The sequence below is a fragment of the Vombatus ursinus genome, unplaced genomic scaffold (genome assembly GCF_900497805.2).
Source record: "Vombatus ursinus unplaced genomic scaffold, bare-nosed wombat genome assembly UNPS02014825.1, whole genome shotgun sequence".
Lineage (NCBI taxonomy): Eukaryota > Metazoa > Chordata > Mammalia > Diprotodontia > Vombatidae > Vombatus > Vombatus ursinus.
Genome location: NW_020954603.1, coordinates 11707582 through 11727022, shown reverse-complemented (window position 1 = coordinate 11727022; position 19441 = coordinate 11707582). Strand labels below are relative to the sequence as shown.

The window sequence follows — 19441 nt, the reverse complement described above, 5'->3', positions numbered from 1 at the left end:
GGTTGCATGATATAGTTCTTGTTCAGTTTTAATTCTTGAATGCATTGGTCAGTTTTCCCCAAATAACAAGTTTTACCACTGAGGATTAGTTTCTTATGTATTTTGATTGCTTTAATGTAATGGTATTTTACAGTAAAAAACATGCGTAGGGCAGCTAGGTGGTGCAGTTGATAGAGCACCAGGCCTGGAGTCAGGGAGACTGAGTTTAAATTTGGCCTGAGACACTTACTAGCTGTGTGACCCTGGGCTGGGCAAGTCACTTAACCCTGTTTGCCTCAGTTCTTCATCTGTTAGATGAGCTGGAGAAGGAAATGACAAACCATTCAAGTATCTTTGCTAAGGAAATCGAAATAGGGTTATAAAGAGTTAGACATGATTGAAAATGACTGAACAATAAAAAAAAACCCCAAAAGGTTGTGCGTTAACATTTAACTAGGTCTCCTGATTATTTAATTTCAAAATATAAAGCTTAAAAAGTTTTTTTATTACTTATGTCTGTATTCAAAAGTAACTTGATTGATGAGAAATTTTTTTATAGTAAGTATGTAGATTATCATGTAGTTTGGTCCACAGTAAGTATAGAATTGGGGGTTATATTGTAGTTTGGTCATATAAGAATATTGTATCTCTGTCATTGTCTTTTTTTCCAAAGAAAACAATTTTGAGCAGTTATATAGAAAGGGACATGTTTTGCTTGTTAACATCCAATGGTACTTTAATAAAACTTGGTGTTTTTATGTAGAAATTTTGCATTTATACCATTTAACCATTAGTGTGTAAAATGCATTGCACCTTTAATGGGTAATCAATGGAGTTTTTTTTTTTTAATCATGAACCTGTAAGTCATCTTGGAAACTTTATTCATTTGTTAATTAGGTTAGATATAGTTCACATGCATAACATGCAGTTGTAAACAATATAGCTTTGTTTCTTGCAACATTCCATTTTAGTAAGTAAGAGGAATTGAAAATAGGTGGGATTTTAGATGTTAGATTTCAAAAGTGAAAGTTAATAACTTTACAAAACTTGTGTTAAAAATTGTAGAACATTGAGAATATTTTCTATATGGTTTGGTTTTCTATTTTATTTTAAATAGGTTTTTTGGTGGGATTTTATTTTAAAAATAGTACTTTTAAGAAACATGAGTTTTGTTTTCATGGCAGTGAAACAGATATTTCTGCTCTTTGGATTCACTAGTCCAGTCTGAATGGGCTTTTCTTTCTTCCCTTCTTTTGATGAATTAAATAAACCGATAAGACTTTCCTTCTTTCCCCGCACAGCACTTATACAGTTCCCATTGGTTTCTTCTCTTCAGATTACTCCTGTGTTTTGTATTTGAAGGTTGTAGTTGTTTAAATAAAATTCCATGAGGATTTTGTCCTCAGGAGGTTTTAGTAGTGACTAGAGAAGGGGAAGGAAAAGGAAGAAAAAATTAATTGGATTTTGTTCATCTGTAAGCTTTTTTTTATATACTGCAGTTAAGAATCTGTTTTCCAGGTGAAGAATGCTCATAGAGTAGATGAGATATGATTCAATGCTGGATTTAGAGGGTAATAAATGATCCTGCTTTAAATGTGCATGATGTTGGGCTGGTTGCTTAATCTTCTGGATCTCAGTCTTTTCATGTGTAAAATGGGGGTATGGGAAGAGGTGTTGGACTAGATTGTGTCTGGAGTCCCTTTCAGCTCTGAATCTTTAGCCTATGAAGATTATTATGGATTTTAGCCCCTTTTTTTCTTTCATAAAGGTACCAACACACTTTTTCTCCTTAGTTAAAGGCAAAGTTTTAACAAAGTAAAGATTCACTGTAAGTTATTTTCTTGAGATGCTTCAATTGGGAACTCTGAAGAGGAGTTGTCAGAGAGAGTTGTACAAGTTTGGGCCTTTTGATAGGCATGTTCATGATCTGGAGTGATCATTGTGAATTTCACAAATCCAGTGTGTAGGTAGGAAATAACCCATATTTGTTCTGCTGGTGGTGAAAATATATACAGATGCATGTCTGGGTGCTACATATGTCAGAATATACATTCTGGGGAATTTTTAGGAGTAAACAAAAGAATAGGAAATGTGTAGCTTGTTTATGAATTGATATTTTTATATTTGGTAATTTCCTAATAATTACTGATTTCCACAAATTTACAGCATATGGGCGATTTTGGAGGCAAGTGTAGACCTGGAATTGTTGTGGACTATCATAACAAGCCCAGTAATGTAGCAGTTGCTGCAAGAGGAATCAAGAGAAAATTGATGCAGCCATCTAATAAGCCTGGAGGGACGTTTATCAAGAAACTCAAACTGACAAAACTGATTGAGAAGATAAACCAGAAGAAATCACCCAGTAAGTAGTAAAATGAACTTATCACTTAGGCCTTTTTATTTTTAAAAGAGGTATTTTTTTCCCCCTGCTGCTTTCTAGCTTGGGTTGCACAAAAATTTTATGCAGAAAATTGCATTGATTGTATTATTTGGTACTGATTGTTGAAATTTAGTTCTTAAACTTGATAAGTACTTAAGATTTCTAAAAGATTTTCAGTTTTTCTGTTACAAAATTACAATAGATATTGAGTTGGTCTCAGTGGGTCTTGAGGGAGGTGTTTTGCAGCCAATTAAGTTTAGCAGGCTTGATCTCTTTAGTTTTTCAGTTCTACCTAGCTTTAGATATATTTGACTGTTCAGATGCAATAGAAAAATATATTTATTATCATGTTTTCATAGTTGTTATTCTGTATTATATCCTAAAATTCTCAAGAGAAACATGACTTTCTTGATAATTTTTATTTTGAAAGATTAACTTTTTTACTTGAGGTTTCAGTAGGGTATCTCTGGACCATCCTTTTGATTGTGTGCTTGATTGCTTTAATTAATTTGATATAATGTAAATTGTAAATTTATATTTACAATTTATATATACTAAGCAAATAAAGAGCATTGAGGTATCATTCAAAACTTAGCATTTCTTATTCAATAGATATATTCATAAAACCTAAGTACATATATGAATTCTCATTTAGTGTAAATTATTCTTTTTTATGCTTTGGTATTTATTAAATTATTTTTTTTTATTTTTTGCAAAATGAGAAGATTGATCTGACCAGAAATAGTAATTGAATCAGTAGGGGTGAATGAGTATGGCAAAGAAGCGAGTGTAGAGAAAGAAGAAACATAGATCATTGGAGTATAGTCACATTAAGGAATTTTGCAGTAGATATGGAGCCAGTGAATGATGTGTTAGAAAAATAATCAGGATAGTATGTTGTAGGTGTGGGTTGGTAAGAATATTGAATGTTTTAGAATCTTCAAGGAGAGTGAGTTCTTGGAGAAGGAAAGATTATTAAATATGATGTTTGAGATTTTAATTTAGTTGGTTGGGGATGCATGTCATCTTGTCATCTTGTCACAATGTTGCCCCAGAGTATTAATTGCCAGGGGTTTGTTCAGAGAGGAAGACCATAAGCTGTGTGCTAATTTCATAGAAAAAGTTGGGGATAGTGGTATAGCTTGGTAGTTAACAATAGCATGGATGGATAGAAGGGTTATTTAAATTGTCCATGGGACCAAAGGTCATAATAAGGATGAAAAATAAATTTGTGTAAATAAGAGAGAAGTTTAGAAGAGATATTATGAGAAAAGTGTAGAATTTCAAGATTCTGGACCTGGAAGGTAGAATAATTTCAAGATGGGATATTTACCAGTGCCATTGTTTGGTTCAAGTCTGATAGAGAAGGAAGTTTTTGGATTAGGCATTTAGGTCATTTGTGATTTTTGAGAGAGCACTTTTAGTAGAGTGCTAAGGGTGGATTCCAGGTTGCGAGGGGTACAAGAGAGATTTAAATGCAAAGAAATGAGAATGTTGGGTGTAGACAGTTTTTATTTTTGAGGAAGTTTAGCAGGGAAGGGGAGAAGGGAGATAAGATCTTAACAGTTGAAATAGAAGGGTCAGATAAAGGCTTTTTAGAATAGAAGAGACCTGCAGATGGAAAGAAGCCAGTGGTATGGGAAGAGACTGAAGATATAGGAGAGTAATGTTGGATGAAATCCCAGAATCTCAGAGTTGGATGGAATCTTAGATGGCATAGTTGTTTAGGAATCAGCGATTACACTTCCCAGATTTTAGTGTCTGGGTACGTAGTTCATTGATCAGCTTGGCCACTTGAACTTAAGATTGGCTACGTGTTCTCTTCCCCTCTCTCTGTTGGGTACCAGCTCCCTGCTAGCCATTTTGTTCTTTGCACTCCAGTCCAAAGGTTGTTCTTCTGGGCAGAGAAAATAGAAGCAAAGCAAGTTGAGTGGTTCTTCCCTCTCTGCTTCTTCATCCTGTATCCCCTGGACAGCCGTCTTTTACTTTTTTTGATTTTCCACTCTGACTCAGTAGTTGTTATTCATATAACTTACTAGCTAAAATGGCTCCTAAAAGTGAAGAAGAGAAGCGACGGGTTGAAATACGAAGAGAGAAACAAAGGCGCAGAAGAGAGAAGATCAGTGAGAAGTATGGTGATGTGCACAGGTTTGTGCTTAATGGAATAATATAATCAGACTTTGTTTAAGTAAACATTAAGTGCCAAATATGTAGGAGACATTATGCCAGGTGCCAGGAATATATAAAGGTAGTCTACATGTCAGAGAAACTGAGCAATGCCTCCATTATTCAGCATTTTCTGAAAATTTTAAACATGATTATGATGTAGGAAAGGATCTCAGAGGCCATGCAGGCCAATCCATACCTAACAAAAGAATCTCCTTTGCATCATACCCGGGAAGTGGTTATAGATGAATGAATTAAGAAGCGTTTGTTAAGTGTATAATGTGTGTTAGGCTGTTTGCTAGACCTTGGGGGAGACAGTCCCTTGCCTGAAGGAGCTAAGACTACATAAGTAGGGGAGCAGTGGCATTGGAATAGGTAGTTCTAGCAATGCTGATGGAGTCCTAGGACTGCTGAGTGTCACATCCTTTCCATCAGCCGTGAGAGGCATTGTGGTGCATCTGGAGAAGATGCTCAGGCTTGGTGTCCAAGAATGAGAGTTTAGATCTTGGCCTGGTTGCTGCCTGCATCATTTTGGGCAAGCCCTTCAGCCTCTCTGAGCCTCATTTTCCTCATCTGTAGCCTTTGTGAGCTCTAAATCTGTGATCCTCTCGTTATGATGGCTGTTCCCCAAGCAAGAGGTGGAAAGTGGGAAAGGGGCAGGTGCATGACCTAGAGGATGCATGGAAAGATGTCCCAAGATGTTGAGCTTAGATGACGAAGAAGCATAGTCAGGGATCATTAAGACACAGTTGACTTGTATTCATTCATCAAAGTCACCTCTAGGATGGAGTCCCAAAGCCGAGTGGGTTAGGTCATCTTGGGAGAAAGGCAGGGTTTCAGGTCCAGAGAGAGGAGGTTGTGTTTAGGTGAGTGGGAGAGAAGAGTGGCAGTGGCAAGGTGAATGACATGATGTCAGTCAGCCATTACTTAAATTTTCAAGGGAAGGGAAATTCTTTAGCCCCTGAGACAAATCCTTTTACTTCTGGATAGATTTTATTACCTTCTTGTAAATGGTCATCTGGCCCCTTTAGGCTTGGTTCTCTTAGAACCGTGATCCCAAGTTCTAGGATTATTTCAGAGCTCTGAATGAATGTATGGGTCTAGACTGAAGTGGACTCAGTGATCCACCAGTCATTCTGGAGCACTCTTTTTTAAGAAGGTTTCTGGTCTTCAGAGAACACCCCAAGAAATGACTTATTTCTGAAACATGAGTGATGCAACTTTGGTCCAGATCCCCTAGAACTTTCCTTGATTCATTTAGAAACCTAAGCATGAAATCGAAATTAGGGTGAAGAATTTGTTCTTGATAACCCGGTTAGAGAAGTGGGGATTCTATAGTATAATCTTGAAGTGGACATCTCTGGTCTTTGGCTTAACTTAGCCGCTCAGTGCAGGGTTAGTTATGAGACTTTTCAGTCATGCATAGATTGGGGGATGCAGGCCAGAAATACTGAGTTGTTCAGTTATAATGATGAAACCATAGGTGATGGAACATTTCTTGACCTGGCTAACTGCTGTAAAAGTAGTGTTGTTTCCCCCTGCCCTCAAGTGGGATTTGAGAAAATTAATAGTGCTTATGATATCAATTTCATTGGTACAGTCTTCAGAAATCTTAAGTATTATAGTTTTCTTGAAATATTGCCTGATGTTTTTTTCCTCATAGGATGACATTCACATGTTCGTTTTGCAAATTCCGAACATTTGAAGAAAAAGAAATTGAAGTTCATCTGGAAAGTTCTTTTCACCAGGAAACCTTAGATTATATTCAGAAACAAACCAAATTTGATAAAATAGTTATGGAATTTTTGCATGTAAGTAACTGTTTTCATAGTTATGAACACTTATTCCCTGATTAGAGTTAAGATAGAAGAAATAATATTGAACTAATAATTAAGATGCAGAATTCCAAAGAGGTAGACCTATGATCAGTACTTCCAGGTTATTACGCATTGAGTGTCCGTGAGGAAAGCATTGTCTTAGGGGATCAGAGATGGGGTTCAGATTAAAAGCTAAACAAGAGTAAACAAGGTGCTGGAGAGTAAGCCGGAAGCTGTGCCTGGTGTTTTGTTCATTAATCAAGCCTTTATTAAGTGCTCACTATATGTCAGTCATTGTGCTATTTGATGGGGAAACAAATAGAAAAATAAAGCAGGCCCTATGTTCAAAAAACTGCCCAAGTGTTTAGGGTTACCATATCCAAAGGTTAGGCTGGAAGATGGGAAAAGGAATTTGTGATGATGGTCTAATCTTTGGAAAGTTAGCTTTGAGTTAGGGGAGTAGTAGATGCTGGCTGAATAGTCTGTTCCTCCTAGCTTCTCTGCCCTTCTGCCCACTATGTTGGCATATACTGGGCCTAAATACCATCCTTTCCCCTAGATTGCGTCCACAGAGCTTGAACCTTTATCATCGTGCTAAAAGTCTTTTATCGACTCAAAGGTCTTCATATAGTGATGTTTGTTTCCTTGTCATCTCTTTGGGCACATGGTCTGACAATCTGTGAGGTGCTGGAAGCAACTCTGTTAATTCCATGAATGTTGGCATTTCTGGAGTATAAATTCTTGTTGAAAATCTATGACTAGTAGAAAGTGTATGCAATATTTGGTGAATGAGTCAAATGATGAATTATATATAGCAAGAACTTCCTTTGGGTAGACAGGTAAACTGAACTCTTCCCATGGAATTGCTTTGCTAGGATGTATAGTATCCGACAGTCCTGTTCTTTTGCTGCCTGCCCATTGAACTTCTCATGATAAGCCATGAAAAAGTGAGTCTTTACTTCAATGTCATGAATATGGCAGTCCAGAAATAAGAAATAAATTGGGACCTTGGTTAATACGATATGAGATGAAAGACTTTAGAATCTAAACATTTTTATCACTATGAATGGGTATCCTTGGTGAGAGTGAGAGATCTAAGATAGAGAAGGAAATGAGCCATCTTAACCATTATAATTGCTACACCTCCACGACAGGGCATGTCTTTGACAAAATTCAGGTTTATTATCACTTCAGTTTGGAAAGGTTGCAACAAGCTTCTCTGTACTCATACAGGGTTCTTGGCTCAACCACAGAGTTTACAGGACTGGACATCTTGGCATGTGTATAACTTCCATGACCATCAAAAGTTCCAATCAACGATCTGTAAAGTTTTAAAGGGTCAACTTGGCTTTTCCTAGTACTGTTATAGCAAAGGTAGAAACTCGCCCCTGGAATATTATGGTGAGAGCTGTGTCGTCCTGGACTGAGATGCAAGTACCTGTACATATTGGATATATATAGTTTGACATTAGGTGATCCATCACAATAAGGATTTCTTTGAGCCTGAGAGTCATGATAACTTGGAAGGTAAACAAGTGGGTCTTAGATATCAGCGGATAAAATTTAGTAGGTCTGTGAAAAGGACTTCTTGCTGTAATTGATCTCCCTGGTGTAAACATGACAGTTTTCTTGAAAACACATAAATATTGGTGTCCTGGAAAATAGGTGTTGCTATAAAATTGACCCTCTTAAAAATATGTTGGTTAAACTACCAGTTATTCTGAAAGTTCTTTGGTTTTTTATGGTTGGTGTGGACAATGATGGAGTGCTGTACTCACTTAGGATGGTACCTTCACAGATCTCAAGTGCTTTTCTGTACAAAACTCCTCCCATATTATGTAGTTCATTTGTGTGGCTATCACCTAACAGGCGTGTGCTCAGAGAAAGTTGTTATGTCCTGGGGGAGGATGGCTCTCATGGTGATGTTTTTGTAGCTCCAAGGAAATAAATTTGAGGCCAGGGTAAACTTGATCTTAAGTTCATGGCAAGTATGTTCTATCACTGGATCCCACTGGAAGACTTTGTACTGATTAAACACAAAGAGGTAGAATCACTGGAAAAACTGGTGATAAAGAGGTGTCCTATGTGGAATTGCTTTCTTCAGGAATTTAGCCAGTGTGGGCATCATCCCTTGCAGAATGGGTAGCACCTTGTTTGGATGTCTTCCATATTGGCCTATTATGTGCCTCTGATTCTGTCACCTTATAGAATTAGCACTTCTCTAACTTGGCAGATGTCTAGTGCACAGCCACTGGGCAGTGCCAACCTGGGGGCTCGAGGATGGGCTTGACCCAGTTTGGCATGCTGGACTTAGTCCTGATAGTAAATAGTCATGTCTAGTCACGAGCCTCTGGTAGAGCCTTTTATGGCCCTTTCTCAGAGCTTCTGTAGCTAGCACTCTCACAAATACAAAAATACAGTCTAGACGTCTGCACTGTGTCTTTTGTAACTTTTTCCATTCCTACATGCTTTCCCCCTATATTTTTTTTATTTAAAGAAAGCTTATGAACTTAACCAAAACTTAAGTGATTTTGGTTTTTTTAGAGTTTGAATTTGTTAGCCTACTAGGTAGAACCTAAATTTAACTTGTAGAATATTTGCACCCAAAGTACTTAAGGATAAAAGCACTAGGCAATGTGTACTTCTTGCAGAGGTGTCAGAAGAAATAGCCCAGCAGTGAGTATTTTGAGTGTCTACCCTGTCTGTAGTTACTAGGTACTGAGGGGATGAGAACAGAAATAGAGAATGTAATCCATAACCTTGGACCTTCTTGTTTGGTATAAGAGAAAAAGATAAATCCACTGAAAGAGTTAACCTAGGTAGGTGTAGGGTATGACTGGGTTAAAATGAGTGCAGTTGAATGGAATAAAGCTGAAAGAAATAGGAGACCTCTTGCTCTTGGCATGGAATGACCAAGGAATGAAGACTTGGGGCTTTAGGAGTTGGATAGACCTTTGAGAGATAAAAGAGTATGGCAGTAATTCAGACACTGGCATGCTTATTGCTGCCTCCACCTCATTATACTTGGTAGTGTTCCTCTTTAATACACTTTGGCCCTTTACCTACCCCACATCTGACCCCATTGTTTCCCTAGCTCAGATCTTCCTTATCTGCTCTGTGAAGCTTCAATTAACTATTACAGCCTATATTGGCTTCCATTTAAAAACAACAATAACAACAAAACCCAACCAAAAATTCCTTCTGGGTTTGTGATCTGTTCAGTATAACTTTGTACTTAATTATGCTGTTTCTTAATTAGCTTGTATCCTTGATGACCGTATGCATTTCTTGAGGGCTGGGACTACTTACTCTGTTCAGTTTGGAGTCAGGAATGACTGGTCTGGAATTCGACCTCCAGTACAGATTTGCTGTTTCACCATGGCCTGGTCACTTAAGCTTTCTGAGCCTCAATTTTCTCTTCTTTAAAATGAAGATGATGATATCTGTAGATTGATCTCACAAAACTCAAGTACAGCAACAGATATCAAGTGCTTTGTAAATCTTAAAGTACTGTATAAATGTTAGCTGTTTTTATGTATTTATACTATTGGATCTTATTTCTTAATTGTGTTCTTTTTAGGAATGTATGGTGAATAAATTCAAGAAAACATCTATGCGTAAACAACAGACAACTAATGATTCAGAAGCTGTGAAAGCAACTGAGAAAGATGTAATGGAAGGTAGGTATTTTCTGACCAGTTGTGTTTTTTAAATTTGTTGTTACAAATGTTTGATAAGTTGTACTCCCTTTCTTTCTCCCTTTCTGTCTCTTTTGATTGATATTCAAAATTCCATGCATGTTTCAATTTTTTAAATGAGAATTGGGACAAAGCCCTTTTTACCCAATTAGGAGCAAGATTCAGAATGTGAAGTGAAAAGATATTTGCTAAATACTTAAACAGAAAATCATTTTAAAGGCAAAGATCTTACTCTGTTGTGTGTATTAGATTTTCATATCCTCAGTATGCAAATGGTGGAATATTTTGTAAAACATCCTTAAAAATCTTTAAGTAAAATTTATTGAAACTTCCTAGTTAAGTTCAAATATTCAAATTCACAAATAGGAATAAAGAAATAAGAAAAATGAAAAAAAATGGTGAATAATTGCTTGTATGTTGTTATATGCTACTTGATTAAAGCAAATCCCAAAGATGTCTATACATGACTTTAACACCCTCATCATCCTTTATTTCCTGATTTTTTTTGGCCTTTTCTGTGAACTTAACCTGGGTTTATTGTTCTTATTGTGTAATTATAATTGTAGAGTATCTATCATTATTCTTTTGGTTCCATTTTACATTGTATCTCATCTTATAATTCTTCCTATAATTCTTTGACTTCCTTTCTTATGGCAGAGTGATATAACCAGCATAGCTTGTTCTGCCATTCTCCAGTGGCTGGATGTTTGGTTTTGGGGCTTGTTGCTACTATTGAGTAGTGAGTGCTCAGTAGTGAGTACTGGGCATGCTTCTATATAGACATTTCTTTTTTTCTCCCATGGTGATATAGTCCCAGGCATGGGATCATTGATTTAAGGGGTGTGTTTATCATTATAACACTTATCATATAGTTTCAAATTGTTTACCCAAGGGGGGAACTAATTCACAACTCTACTTACAGTTCCTTTTTTTCCCCCTTGTTTTTACCACAGTTACCCTAGGTTGTTGTCTTTGCCATTTTGATGGATATCAAGTCGAATCATAAGAATTTTAATTTACATTTCTCTCATTTATAGAAATTTTTGGATTTTTTGATGCGATTCTTGGTAATTTATGGGTTTCCAGAACTGCCTTTTCATTTCCCTGTGGTATAGTGGGACAGGAGCACTGGATTTGGAGTCAAATGACCTGGGTTCAAATCCTGGCTCTTCCATTTTTGTGACCTTGGGTAAGTTAGTTCATTGCCCTGAACTTCAGTTACCTCACTTTATAGATGAAAAAACTAAACTAGATTGCCTCTGTGGGTCCATTTAATGCAAAAATTTTTTGTATTTTTTCTTTCTTCTTTTTAAGTGATCAGATGAATCTATTTTGTCTTTAATTTCCTCTAATAGTGCCTTGTTGAAAGACTTTATTTTCCCCTCCTCCCTTTAAAAAATATACTTTATTAATTTGACTTTATCCCCTCTCTATAATTTTCTCCACAGCAAATTATGAATATTTTTTAAGTCTTTAAACAATCCATTTTAGGTTTGATTTCTAAAATTCCTTTTAGTATGATAGCAATAAATTTTTTGCTAATCTAAATGCTTCTAGTTTATCATCTTTTAAAATGAGCTTATAATTAAAAATAAATGTGGACCCTTCCTTTTTTTTAGAGGAAGGGGGGCGAGGCAATTGGGATTAAGTGACTTGCCCAGAGTCACACAGCTGGTAAGTGTTAGGTGTCTGAGGCTGGATTTGAACTCAGGTCTTCCTGACTCCAGGGCTGGTGCTCTATCCACGGCACCGCCTAGCTGCCCCTTGGACCCTTCTAAAATGAATGAAAGTACTTATTTTTCTCAGTTGTTTAAAATAATTATATTAGATCAGGGGTTCTTAATCTTTTTTTGCGTCATGGACCCCTCTGGCAATCTGGTGAAGCCCATGGACCCCTTTTCAGAATAGTGTTTTTAAATGCATAAAATAAAGTGTATAGGATTACAAAGAAAATAATTATTGAAATACATATTAGACCAAAAAAAAAGAAGTTTGGGTGCCCTCAGGTCAAGAACCTTGCATTAGATGATTATCACTCTTTTCACTTGGTATTTAGGCATAAGGAGAGGGTTTTAACAAATGCTCATTTGCCATTGGGTCTTGTAAGGATTAATGTTACTCATGTCCAGGGGCAAGGAATTTTTCAGAGGAAAGGTTAAGAGTAGATGGCCAGAAATGAAATAGTTTATTCTGGAATGAAGTTATGTCCTAGTGTTTTGTCTTTCCTGGATAGAAGGACAATATGTGAGGCATTTGGAGGACGTTAGAGGTGAGGCATTGGAGCCCTCAGAGAATTCTCTTTTGTACTTTCCTTCATCTTGTCCTCTCTTCTCTTTCCTGAATCCTGCTGCAGAGAATCTCCTCATCTCCTCTCACTTCAGTACTCAATCTTTATCTCTGTCTCTGTCTCTTTATGTCTTTTTCATTCTTTGAAATTCTTGAATCACTGAAGAGCTCACCATATTCCGTTTTCTTTTGGTTGGGAAGTTAGATTGTAAGAACATCAGTGATCCTGTGATCCATAATACTGGGTCAGACCCCCATGGTCCCTCCACATTGTCTCAGGTTCCTTCATCATGACACCACAGAGAATTGTGTGATACAGCGAGGTTGTGCTGTGTTACCGTCCTGTGTTTCCATCACCTTTAAATTCCTAATATAACCCTAAATGTGCCTAACGCTTTCTAGCTCATTGTTGCTCTGTTGTCTGTGAATCGATGTAAATCTTGGTTAATCCTATTTTGGTTTGTCTTTGGCCTCTACTCCCTTTTAGTTTAGCACTGTCCTTTCCCTACTTTGTAAATTAGTAGTTGGCATAATTTGAAAACTTGCCTATTTTTGTAAGTGTTAAGGTATGTCAGACTGGTATACTGGAATTTGGTGAATTTATGTTCACCCTATCCATACCCTTCATGATTTTATGCAGTTTGGTTTTATTTCTTTGTGGCCTCTATCTTTCCAAATTTAGGCATTGTAGTTTTTTTCAGTTTATCCTCCTGTCTTATGGAATAACTTTTTTTCTGCCCTGCAACGTAATGTGGGAATGAAATTACAAAGCCTGATTTGTGTGAGGCTCCTGGTATACAGAAAATGTTTATGTAAGTCCTGCTCTTTTCTGATGTGTATGTTCTTTGATCAACGTAGCGGTTTCTCATATTTATTGAAATAACAGTCTTTTTACGCATGATTTTGTCTACTACTCACAAGGCAACATGTTAATGTTGCACTCTGAGTTGTTAATTCTCTTTAATAGTTGAATGTATTTTTTAGGGGTTACTGCAGATGACCACATGATGAAAGTAGAGACAGTACACTGCAATGCTTGCAGTGTGTATGTACCTGCCTTACACAGTTCGGTTCAACAGCACTTAAAATCTCCTGACCATGCCAAGGGGAAACAAGTATGTTTGACTCTAGTCTAGTAAACCATTGACTTCTCTTACGTTTGTGCTGCTAAGGGCTGGTGGTGCTTATTGGGTCACACTACCTTTGAACTGGTTTCGTATTGATCCCTGTAAATATCTTCAGGTACTTGTATCTGAAAACCTACTCAGATTTGTAATTTTAAAAATTGTCATGAATGGTTTGAGACTTTTATTTTTGAGGAGAGGAAAATTAGAATACAAGTAATGCTTTTAAAAATCATTAGATTTTCTCTTTGACTGGCCACGTAGTCCCTAATTCCTATAAAATATCCCTTCACTGAGAGAGTGAAACTTACCAATTTTTTAACTGATAACCTGTAGGTAAGAAAGACTTGTTAAAAGGAGGAAAGGCATTAAGGTTATTAGATACTTGATCATTATGTCATCTTTGAAAGTTTGAGTTATGTTCTGGTTCAAGTAGTTTTGCTTCTCTGCTGGTCTGTCATTCAGCTATGTTGTATGTATTTCATGCAAGGTCATTATTAAGGTCAGTAAAAGATGATTTTGTGGTTGTGGGGGTGAAAGTTAGAAAACTCTGTCCCAAGTATAAAGAAATTTAAAACATCTCTTTTTGCTTTCAAGTGGAACATACTTTGAGAATACATATATGTTTTCACACTGATTCCCAGGGATAAGACCTAAAACATCATTTAACCCACTTTTTATTCTGTGAATTTCAGTTTTCCTATTCCTGTTCTAGCCACCATCCTTTCTCCTTCCCTCTTTGCCTTTACCCATCTTTCCTGTTCTACCTTTTGTCCACTAGAATCTTTCCTTTAAACACCTCAATTCCTATACCCAAACCCTATTTTAGAATGATTGTAGCTTTGGTGAGAACTGTTGCTCACTTTTAATGAAAAGAGGTAAACAAAGAAAATGAGACAGAAAAGGAAAGGAAGAATAAAAGGGGGAAAAAGAAGAAAGGTGGGGAAAGGGGGTTAAGGGCACAAAAATCCCCTTATAGCTGTTATTTCTCAGGACAAGTCTCCCTAAGCTTTTGTTATTGAAACAGTATGAGTAGTGGCATAAAGGAGAGGCAAATTTATTTCTTAATTAGCATAAATAGATTCACACTCAGAAATAGGGTGTATTTATACAAGAAAATAAATGATTAGTGGTTTTTATTGTAGTATATTGAGGGCAAAAAAAAAACTTTTAAGATCTTGAAATCCATAGATTAACAATTGGCCGTTATAGATACTGTTACATTTTGTCAGCAGTTTTCAAATGTCAATGAAAAGAAATGATTTGAATAAAAGTACTTATGAATTTGAATACTTTCACATGGATTAGCTCTTTAAGTATTTATGTTTTTTCTTCTTGTAGGCATATAGGGAGCAAATAAAAAGAGAGAGCATCTTAACTGCTACCAGCATCTTGAATAATCCACTTGTAAAAGCACGATATGAACTTTTTGTTAAGGTAAGAGTTTGAAAAGATTTTCTGAGTGTTGATATAATGCTGTGATGGTTAAATTGCTACAATGTTCACACATTTCCATATTTAGATTTAATAAATAATGTAGGGGAATTATACTGAATGTTTGAGTATAGACAGATAAACTATTTTCCTGTTATTGAACAGTTTTGTGATACTTGGATGTTGCTTTGCATTACTGTACATTATTCCCCCCAAAAAGGAATTATAAGTAATTACTTCAGAAATGAGAAACCCTGGGTTACCTCTATGTTATGATAAGATAGTAGAGTAGAACTTTGTGGAGTGAGACCCCCTTTTCCAGAGAGCCATCTGATGTAACAGAGAATTAAAAAGAGCAAAAAAAGTTTAGTAAAGCCCAACTACATTGAAAGGATTAAATGAAGGAATGTATGTGTAGTGTTTTGCCAACCTTATAGTGTATATAAATGTTTGTTATTCTTCTTTTTGTCGTCATTGTCATCTAGTCCACCCAAAGTACAAAGCTCCTTCAATGCCGTTCCCAGACAAGTGGTCATACCCACTGTCATTGGAAGGCCTCTAGTGACAGCAAAATCATACCTTGTAAAACTTTCCATTCCCATTTTAGATAGCTGTGAGTAAGTTTTACCTTGTTTTTATGTATAATCTACCTTTTAAAAATTTCTGTATACTGGTCTTTTTTCTGCTTTTCTGAGCTTAGCAAAAATAAGTATAATCCATCTTCCCATGTGACTTTCCTTTGAAGGAAACTATCAGATCCTCCCTTGTTTTCTATTCTTTAAGCCTAACATTCCCATATTCGTTAAGCCTAACATTCCCAATTATTTTATGGCTTGTTTTCCAATTTATTTTCATCTGTGGCTCACCTTTCTCTGAGTCAGCTGAAACTCTCAGTGTCCTTTGTAAAATGGCTTCAGATCTGGACACAGTTCTCTAGGTGTGGTTGGACCAGGGCATCTTTCTCTCTGTGACCGTGCTTCCAATAATGCAAATTTAGATGCAGTTAGCTTTTTTGCCTGGTTTATGACAGTGCTGACCCTTACTGAGGTTGCAGTCTCCTAAAATTGAATTGATCTCTAGAAGTAGCCCACCCATCCTACACTAGCAGAATTGATTTTTGAACAGAACTTCGGGACTTTATATTTATCACATTAAATTCCAGACTTTTGAAACCTTGTTTTATCATTCAGTGTGTTGGCTATCCTTCCCTCTAAATGAGGCAGCTGGGGTTTTGAGGAGAGTGTGGAAAAATTTGGAAGAGTTGCTGTAGGAGGTGTCATGTCAGTTCCTAATTATGATATTGACAGACTACACTTAAGTCAGCAGATTCATATTCTGTCTCTTCTGGATAAAGCAGTTACTTCTTTTTGTCATTGCCTCAATATTTGTAATGTTTCCTGTCTTAGATTTTTTTTTTTTGAGTGAGGCAATCAGGGTTAAGTTACTTGCCCAGGGTCACACAGCTAGTATCATGTGTCTGAGGCTGGATTTAAATTAAGCTCCTCGTGACTCCAGGGCCTATGCTTTATCCACTGCACCACCTAATTTCCCCCTGTCTTAGATATTTTAGATGAGAATTTGGGTGAATAAATCAGACTAAATTGTTAGGTATAATTTTTATGTAAATTATCTAGGCAGTACTGTATTGTGGTTGATATTTTAAACAAAGTTATGTAAAGGCACAAATGCAGATATTTTCAGTGAATACCCTTAGTTCTTAATGTCAAAAAGCAGTCATGGAATCTAATCGAAAAAAAGACTGAACTTCCAAATTATTTTGAAGGATTTCTTCAAGCCACTTAGTCAGTGTGTTTCTATCTAGGGACATGAGAACAGAGTAGTGCCTTCTGTGAAGTGGCTGGGGCTTTGTGGGCCTTTTCTGGGGCTCCCAGCAGAAATCCCTTGGGCTTGTTGACTTTAATGACTTCTAGTTCACATCTACTCTTAAATGTTCTTGCTGTGGAACTGTTGACTGGGCAGGTAGAACTGAAATTCTGCTGGTGAAGTAAAACCCTGCTTTTTAGTCCAAGCAATGTAGTAATTTGTAATCTAGGTTGCTTTCAGACTCTTAATTATCTAGAAGATAGTAATGGATTTTTGCAGAGTAGGATAGTAGCTCTGAATTGGCACTATAATTTGGAATGGAAAGCCACCTCCTTAGACTACTCAATGAAATAAGTGAAATAGGCTTAGGCTACTAAGTCTTACTTTTGGTCAGGTCACTTTTGAGTTGTTAAAATGGCATGTTCCAATTTGTAAATATTCAGTTTTTGATAGTCTATGTTTTTATTCCAGTATGACCAATAATTGAGACATGCAGATTTTGTGTCTGTCACAAATTTTTAGTAATGTTGCAAAGTTATGCAACTTGAAACATTCAAATGAAATTTAAGCAGCCGTTTATAAAAATACATTGACTCTAATTAGGAGTTTGTGTTCAGTTAGGGTCATCTACTTATAAAATTTGCTTTGTTTTTACCAAAAATTAATTGCATACATTAAAAAATTATTTCTTATGGGTGTCTCTGGAATCCCATTAGGAAGAAAGCATAGGCTATAGGAAAGTGGGAAATAAGGTAGTACTTTCAGTAGTTTTACAGATCTCCTTGGTTACTTTATATTGGTAGAATGTGGGATAAAAGTCAAAGGTACAAACGTGCCTTCTTCATACTGTACTCGTAACAACAGATCACAGGTGGCTACAATTTTAGATTGTTCAGAGTGCTTTCTAGAAATTTGATTCACATAAAATGAATATATCACTTCTATACAAAAATTGTTGTTTTGGTTTCAGGATAAGAATTCTTTTGAGGCTGCAGATCAAAGTCAGGAGCAACAGGGAGAAGAATCTGATGAGGAGGAAGAAAAGATTGATGACCCTGGGGAGGAGGAAGAAGACGTGGGAGAAGCAGTAGAAGAGGAGGAAGAAGAGGAAGGAAGAGAAGAACAGGCTGACTTCAGCACTGAACAGCCTGAAGAAGATTAACTCCATGACGAATTGGATGGAGCGATTTTTTTTCCCCTTTCCTAAATTGGTTAAGTGGAAGACTTTTTAAATGGTATAAAATAGGAGTTGGTTAACACTCTGGGCATGCATTCCGTGATCTTAAAATTTGGTTATAGACATTCAAAATGTTTTGGATTGATTTACAAAATGCAGGTGAGACTATTTTAGTAAGACTTTTACAGCCACAAAACTTAGATCTCGTAATTGTATAATTTTTTTTCTTTATTGGTTGAGGCTGAGATGTATAGTATTAATATGTCTATTTTAATCACTTTAACAGATATGCTGCTGAGGGGAGTAAATATTCAGAATGTATAAAAAACTTTTTGAATAATTACCCTTTGGAGAGATGAATGGGCCAGAACTTTTTACTTCAAGTATGGCTATTTTTAGACTGCATTGCTCAGTGTATGCTAGTTTGTGTTAGGGTATACACTTCACAGCTTTTTTGTGACTATGTATCAATTTATAGCAGCAAATGTTTTCTAGAAACAGTTTTTCCCTGAAGTAACAATTTTAGATCAAATGTACTTTATTAATGGAGTATTTTTAAAATCAGTATTGTGTAGCTTCAGTGTTCAGTTATTGAAAAAAACAGTGGAGAGAACTTCACTTCTTTCAGTAATGAAATTTTTGACAAGTATGGATTTTTCCAAATTTCATTTTAACCCACATGTAAAATTGGTTTTGAGTATCTTTCTGATCTGTTCAGAAATTTTTGAGTTTTTTTTCTGTGCCAAACCTTGATTTCCTTTTGATTATATGTTTGAATATGAAATTGTATCATAGGTGTTGTGAGTTCCTTTGTCATGCCTTTTACTAGCTCACATGTTCAGAATCAAGCTGTCATATTTTTGTGAATATTGTCTCTTTTTTGAATAAATAATCACTGAGTTTCAAAAAGATGTTATTATGATGACTTTCTTAAAAATAGTTGTGCTTAAGGGGGTGGGGTGAATATTCTTAAGTTCCTTCTTTTAAACATTCTTTTCTTCATTTTTAGTGAGGGGTAAGTAAATCAGAACATGAAAGTTAGTCATAACTCTTCATCATTGTTTATATTGAAAAGTACCATTGGTTTGTCTCTAAAAGTATGTTTTCTCCAGTAATCTTAAATGTAGTTTTAAATTTAGAGATAAGAGTTCTCATTTTTTCCAAGAGATAGGAAATATTTTAGGTTTTGGGGCACTAAGTAGATGACAGTAATGAAAGGCATGTGGCATGGGGGTAGAATTAAGGTCTTAGAGTGTGGAAAACCTGGATTAAAATAGCTCTGACCCTTGTCCACTCTGTAACCAGGGACAGGTTATTTAGTCTCTGTAGCCTTTAGGTAACTCTGAGATTCTAAGGTGGAGATGGCTTTGTGAGCTATATAGATGGAAGAATTAATAGGTCTTTGAAGTATTGCTGTAATGACATTTGTAGAATTTGACAGGCCATTAACTCCTTTAGCACCTTCAGTTAGATCAGTTGCAACCAGGAGATGAAAGTTTCTTCAGTCCTGAAGGGCCACGAGCTGCCCTTGCCATGGCATCCTGTGCATTTTTGTT

General features: G+C 36.3%; 1 protein-coding gene across 4 annotated transcripts in view; it reads left to right on the top strand.

Annotated features, from left to right (window-relative positions):
• The window catches only part of LOC114024783 (DBIRD complex subunit ZNF326-like), a 42553-nt gene extending 23793 nt beyond the window's left edge, over positions 1-18760 (top strand). For 2 of the 4 annotated variants that reach the window (XM_027837929.1, XM_027837930.1), the window contains 7 exons: positions 2146-2341; positions 4399-4507; positions 6189-6336; positions 9923-10022; positions 13311-13441; positions 14792-14887; positions 17679-18760. In XM_027837929.1, coding sequence (XP_027693730.1) covers positions 2146-2341; positions 4399-4507; positions 6189-6336; positions 9923-10022; positions 13311-13441; positions 14792-14887; positions 17679-17870 — 972 coding nt within the window. In that variant the 3' untranslated portion in view covers positions 17871-18760. Of the gene's footprint in view, positions 1-2145; positions 2342-4398; positions 4508-6188; positions 6337-9922; positions 10023-11077; positions 11230-13310; positions 13442-14791; positions 14888-17678 lie in introns of those variants that run through there. The other 2 variants (XM_027837932.1, XM_027837931.1) reach the window with 2 other exon arrangements.
• The last annotated feature ends 681 nt before the right edge of the window (positions 18761-19441 follow it).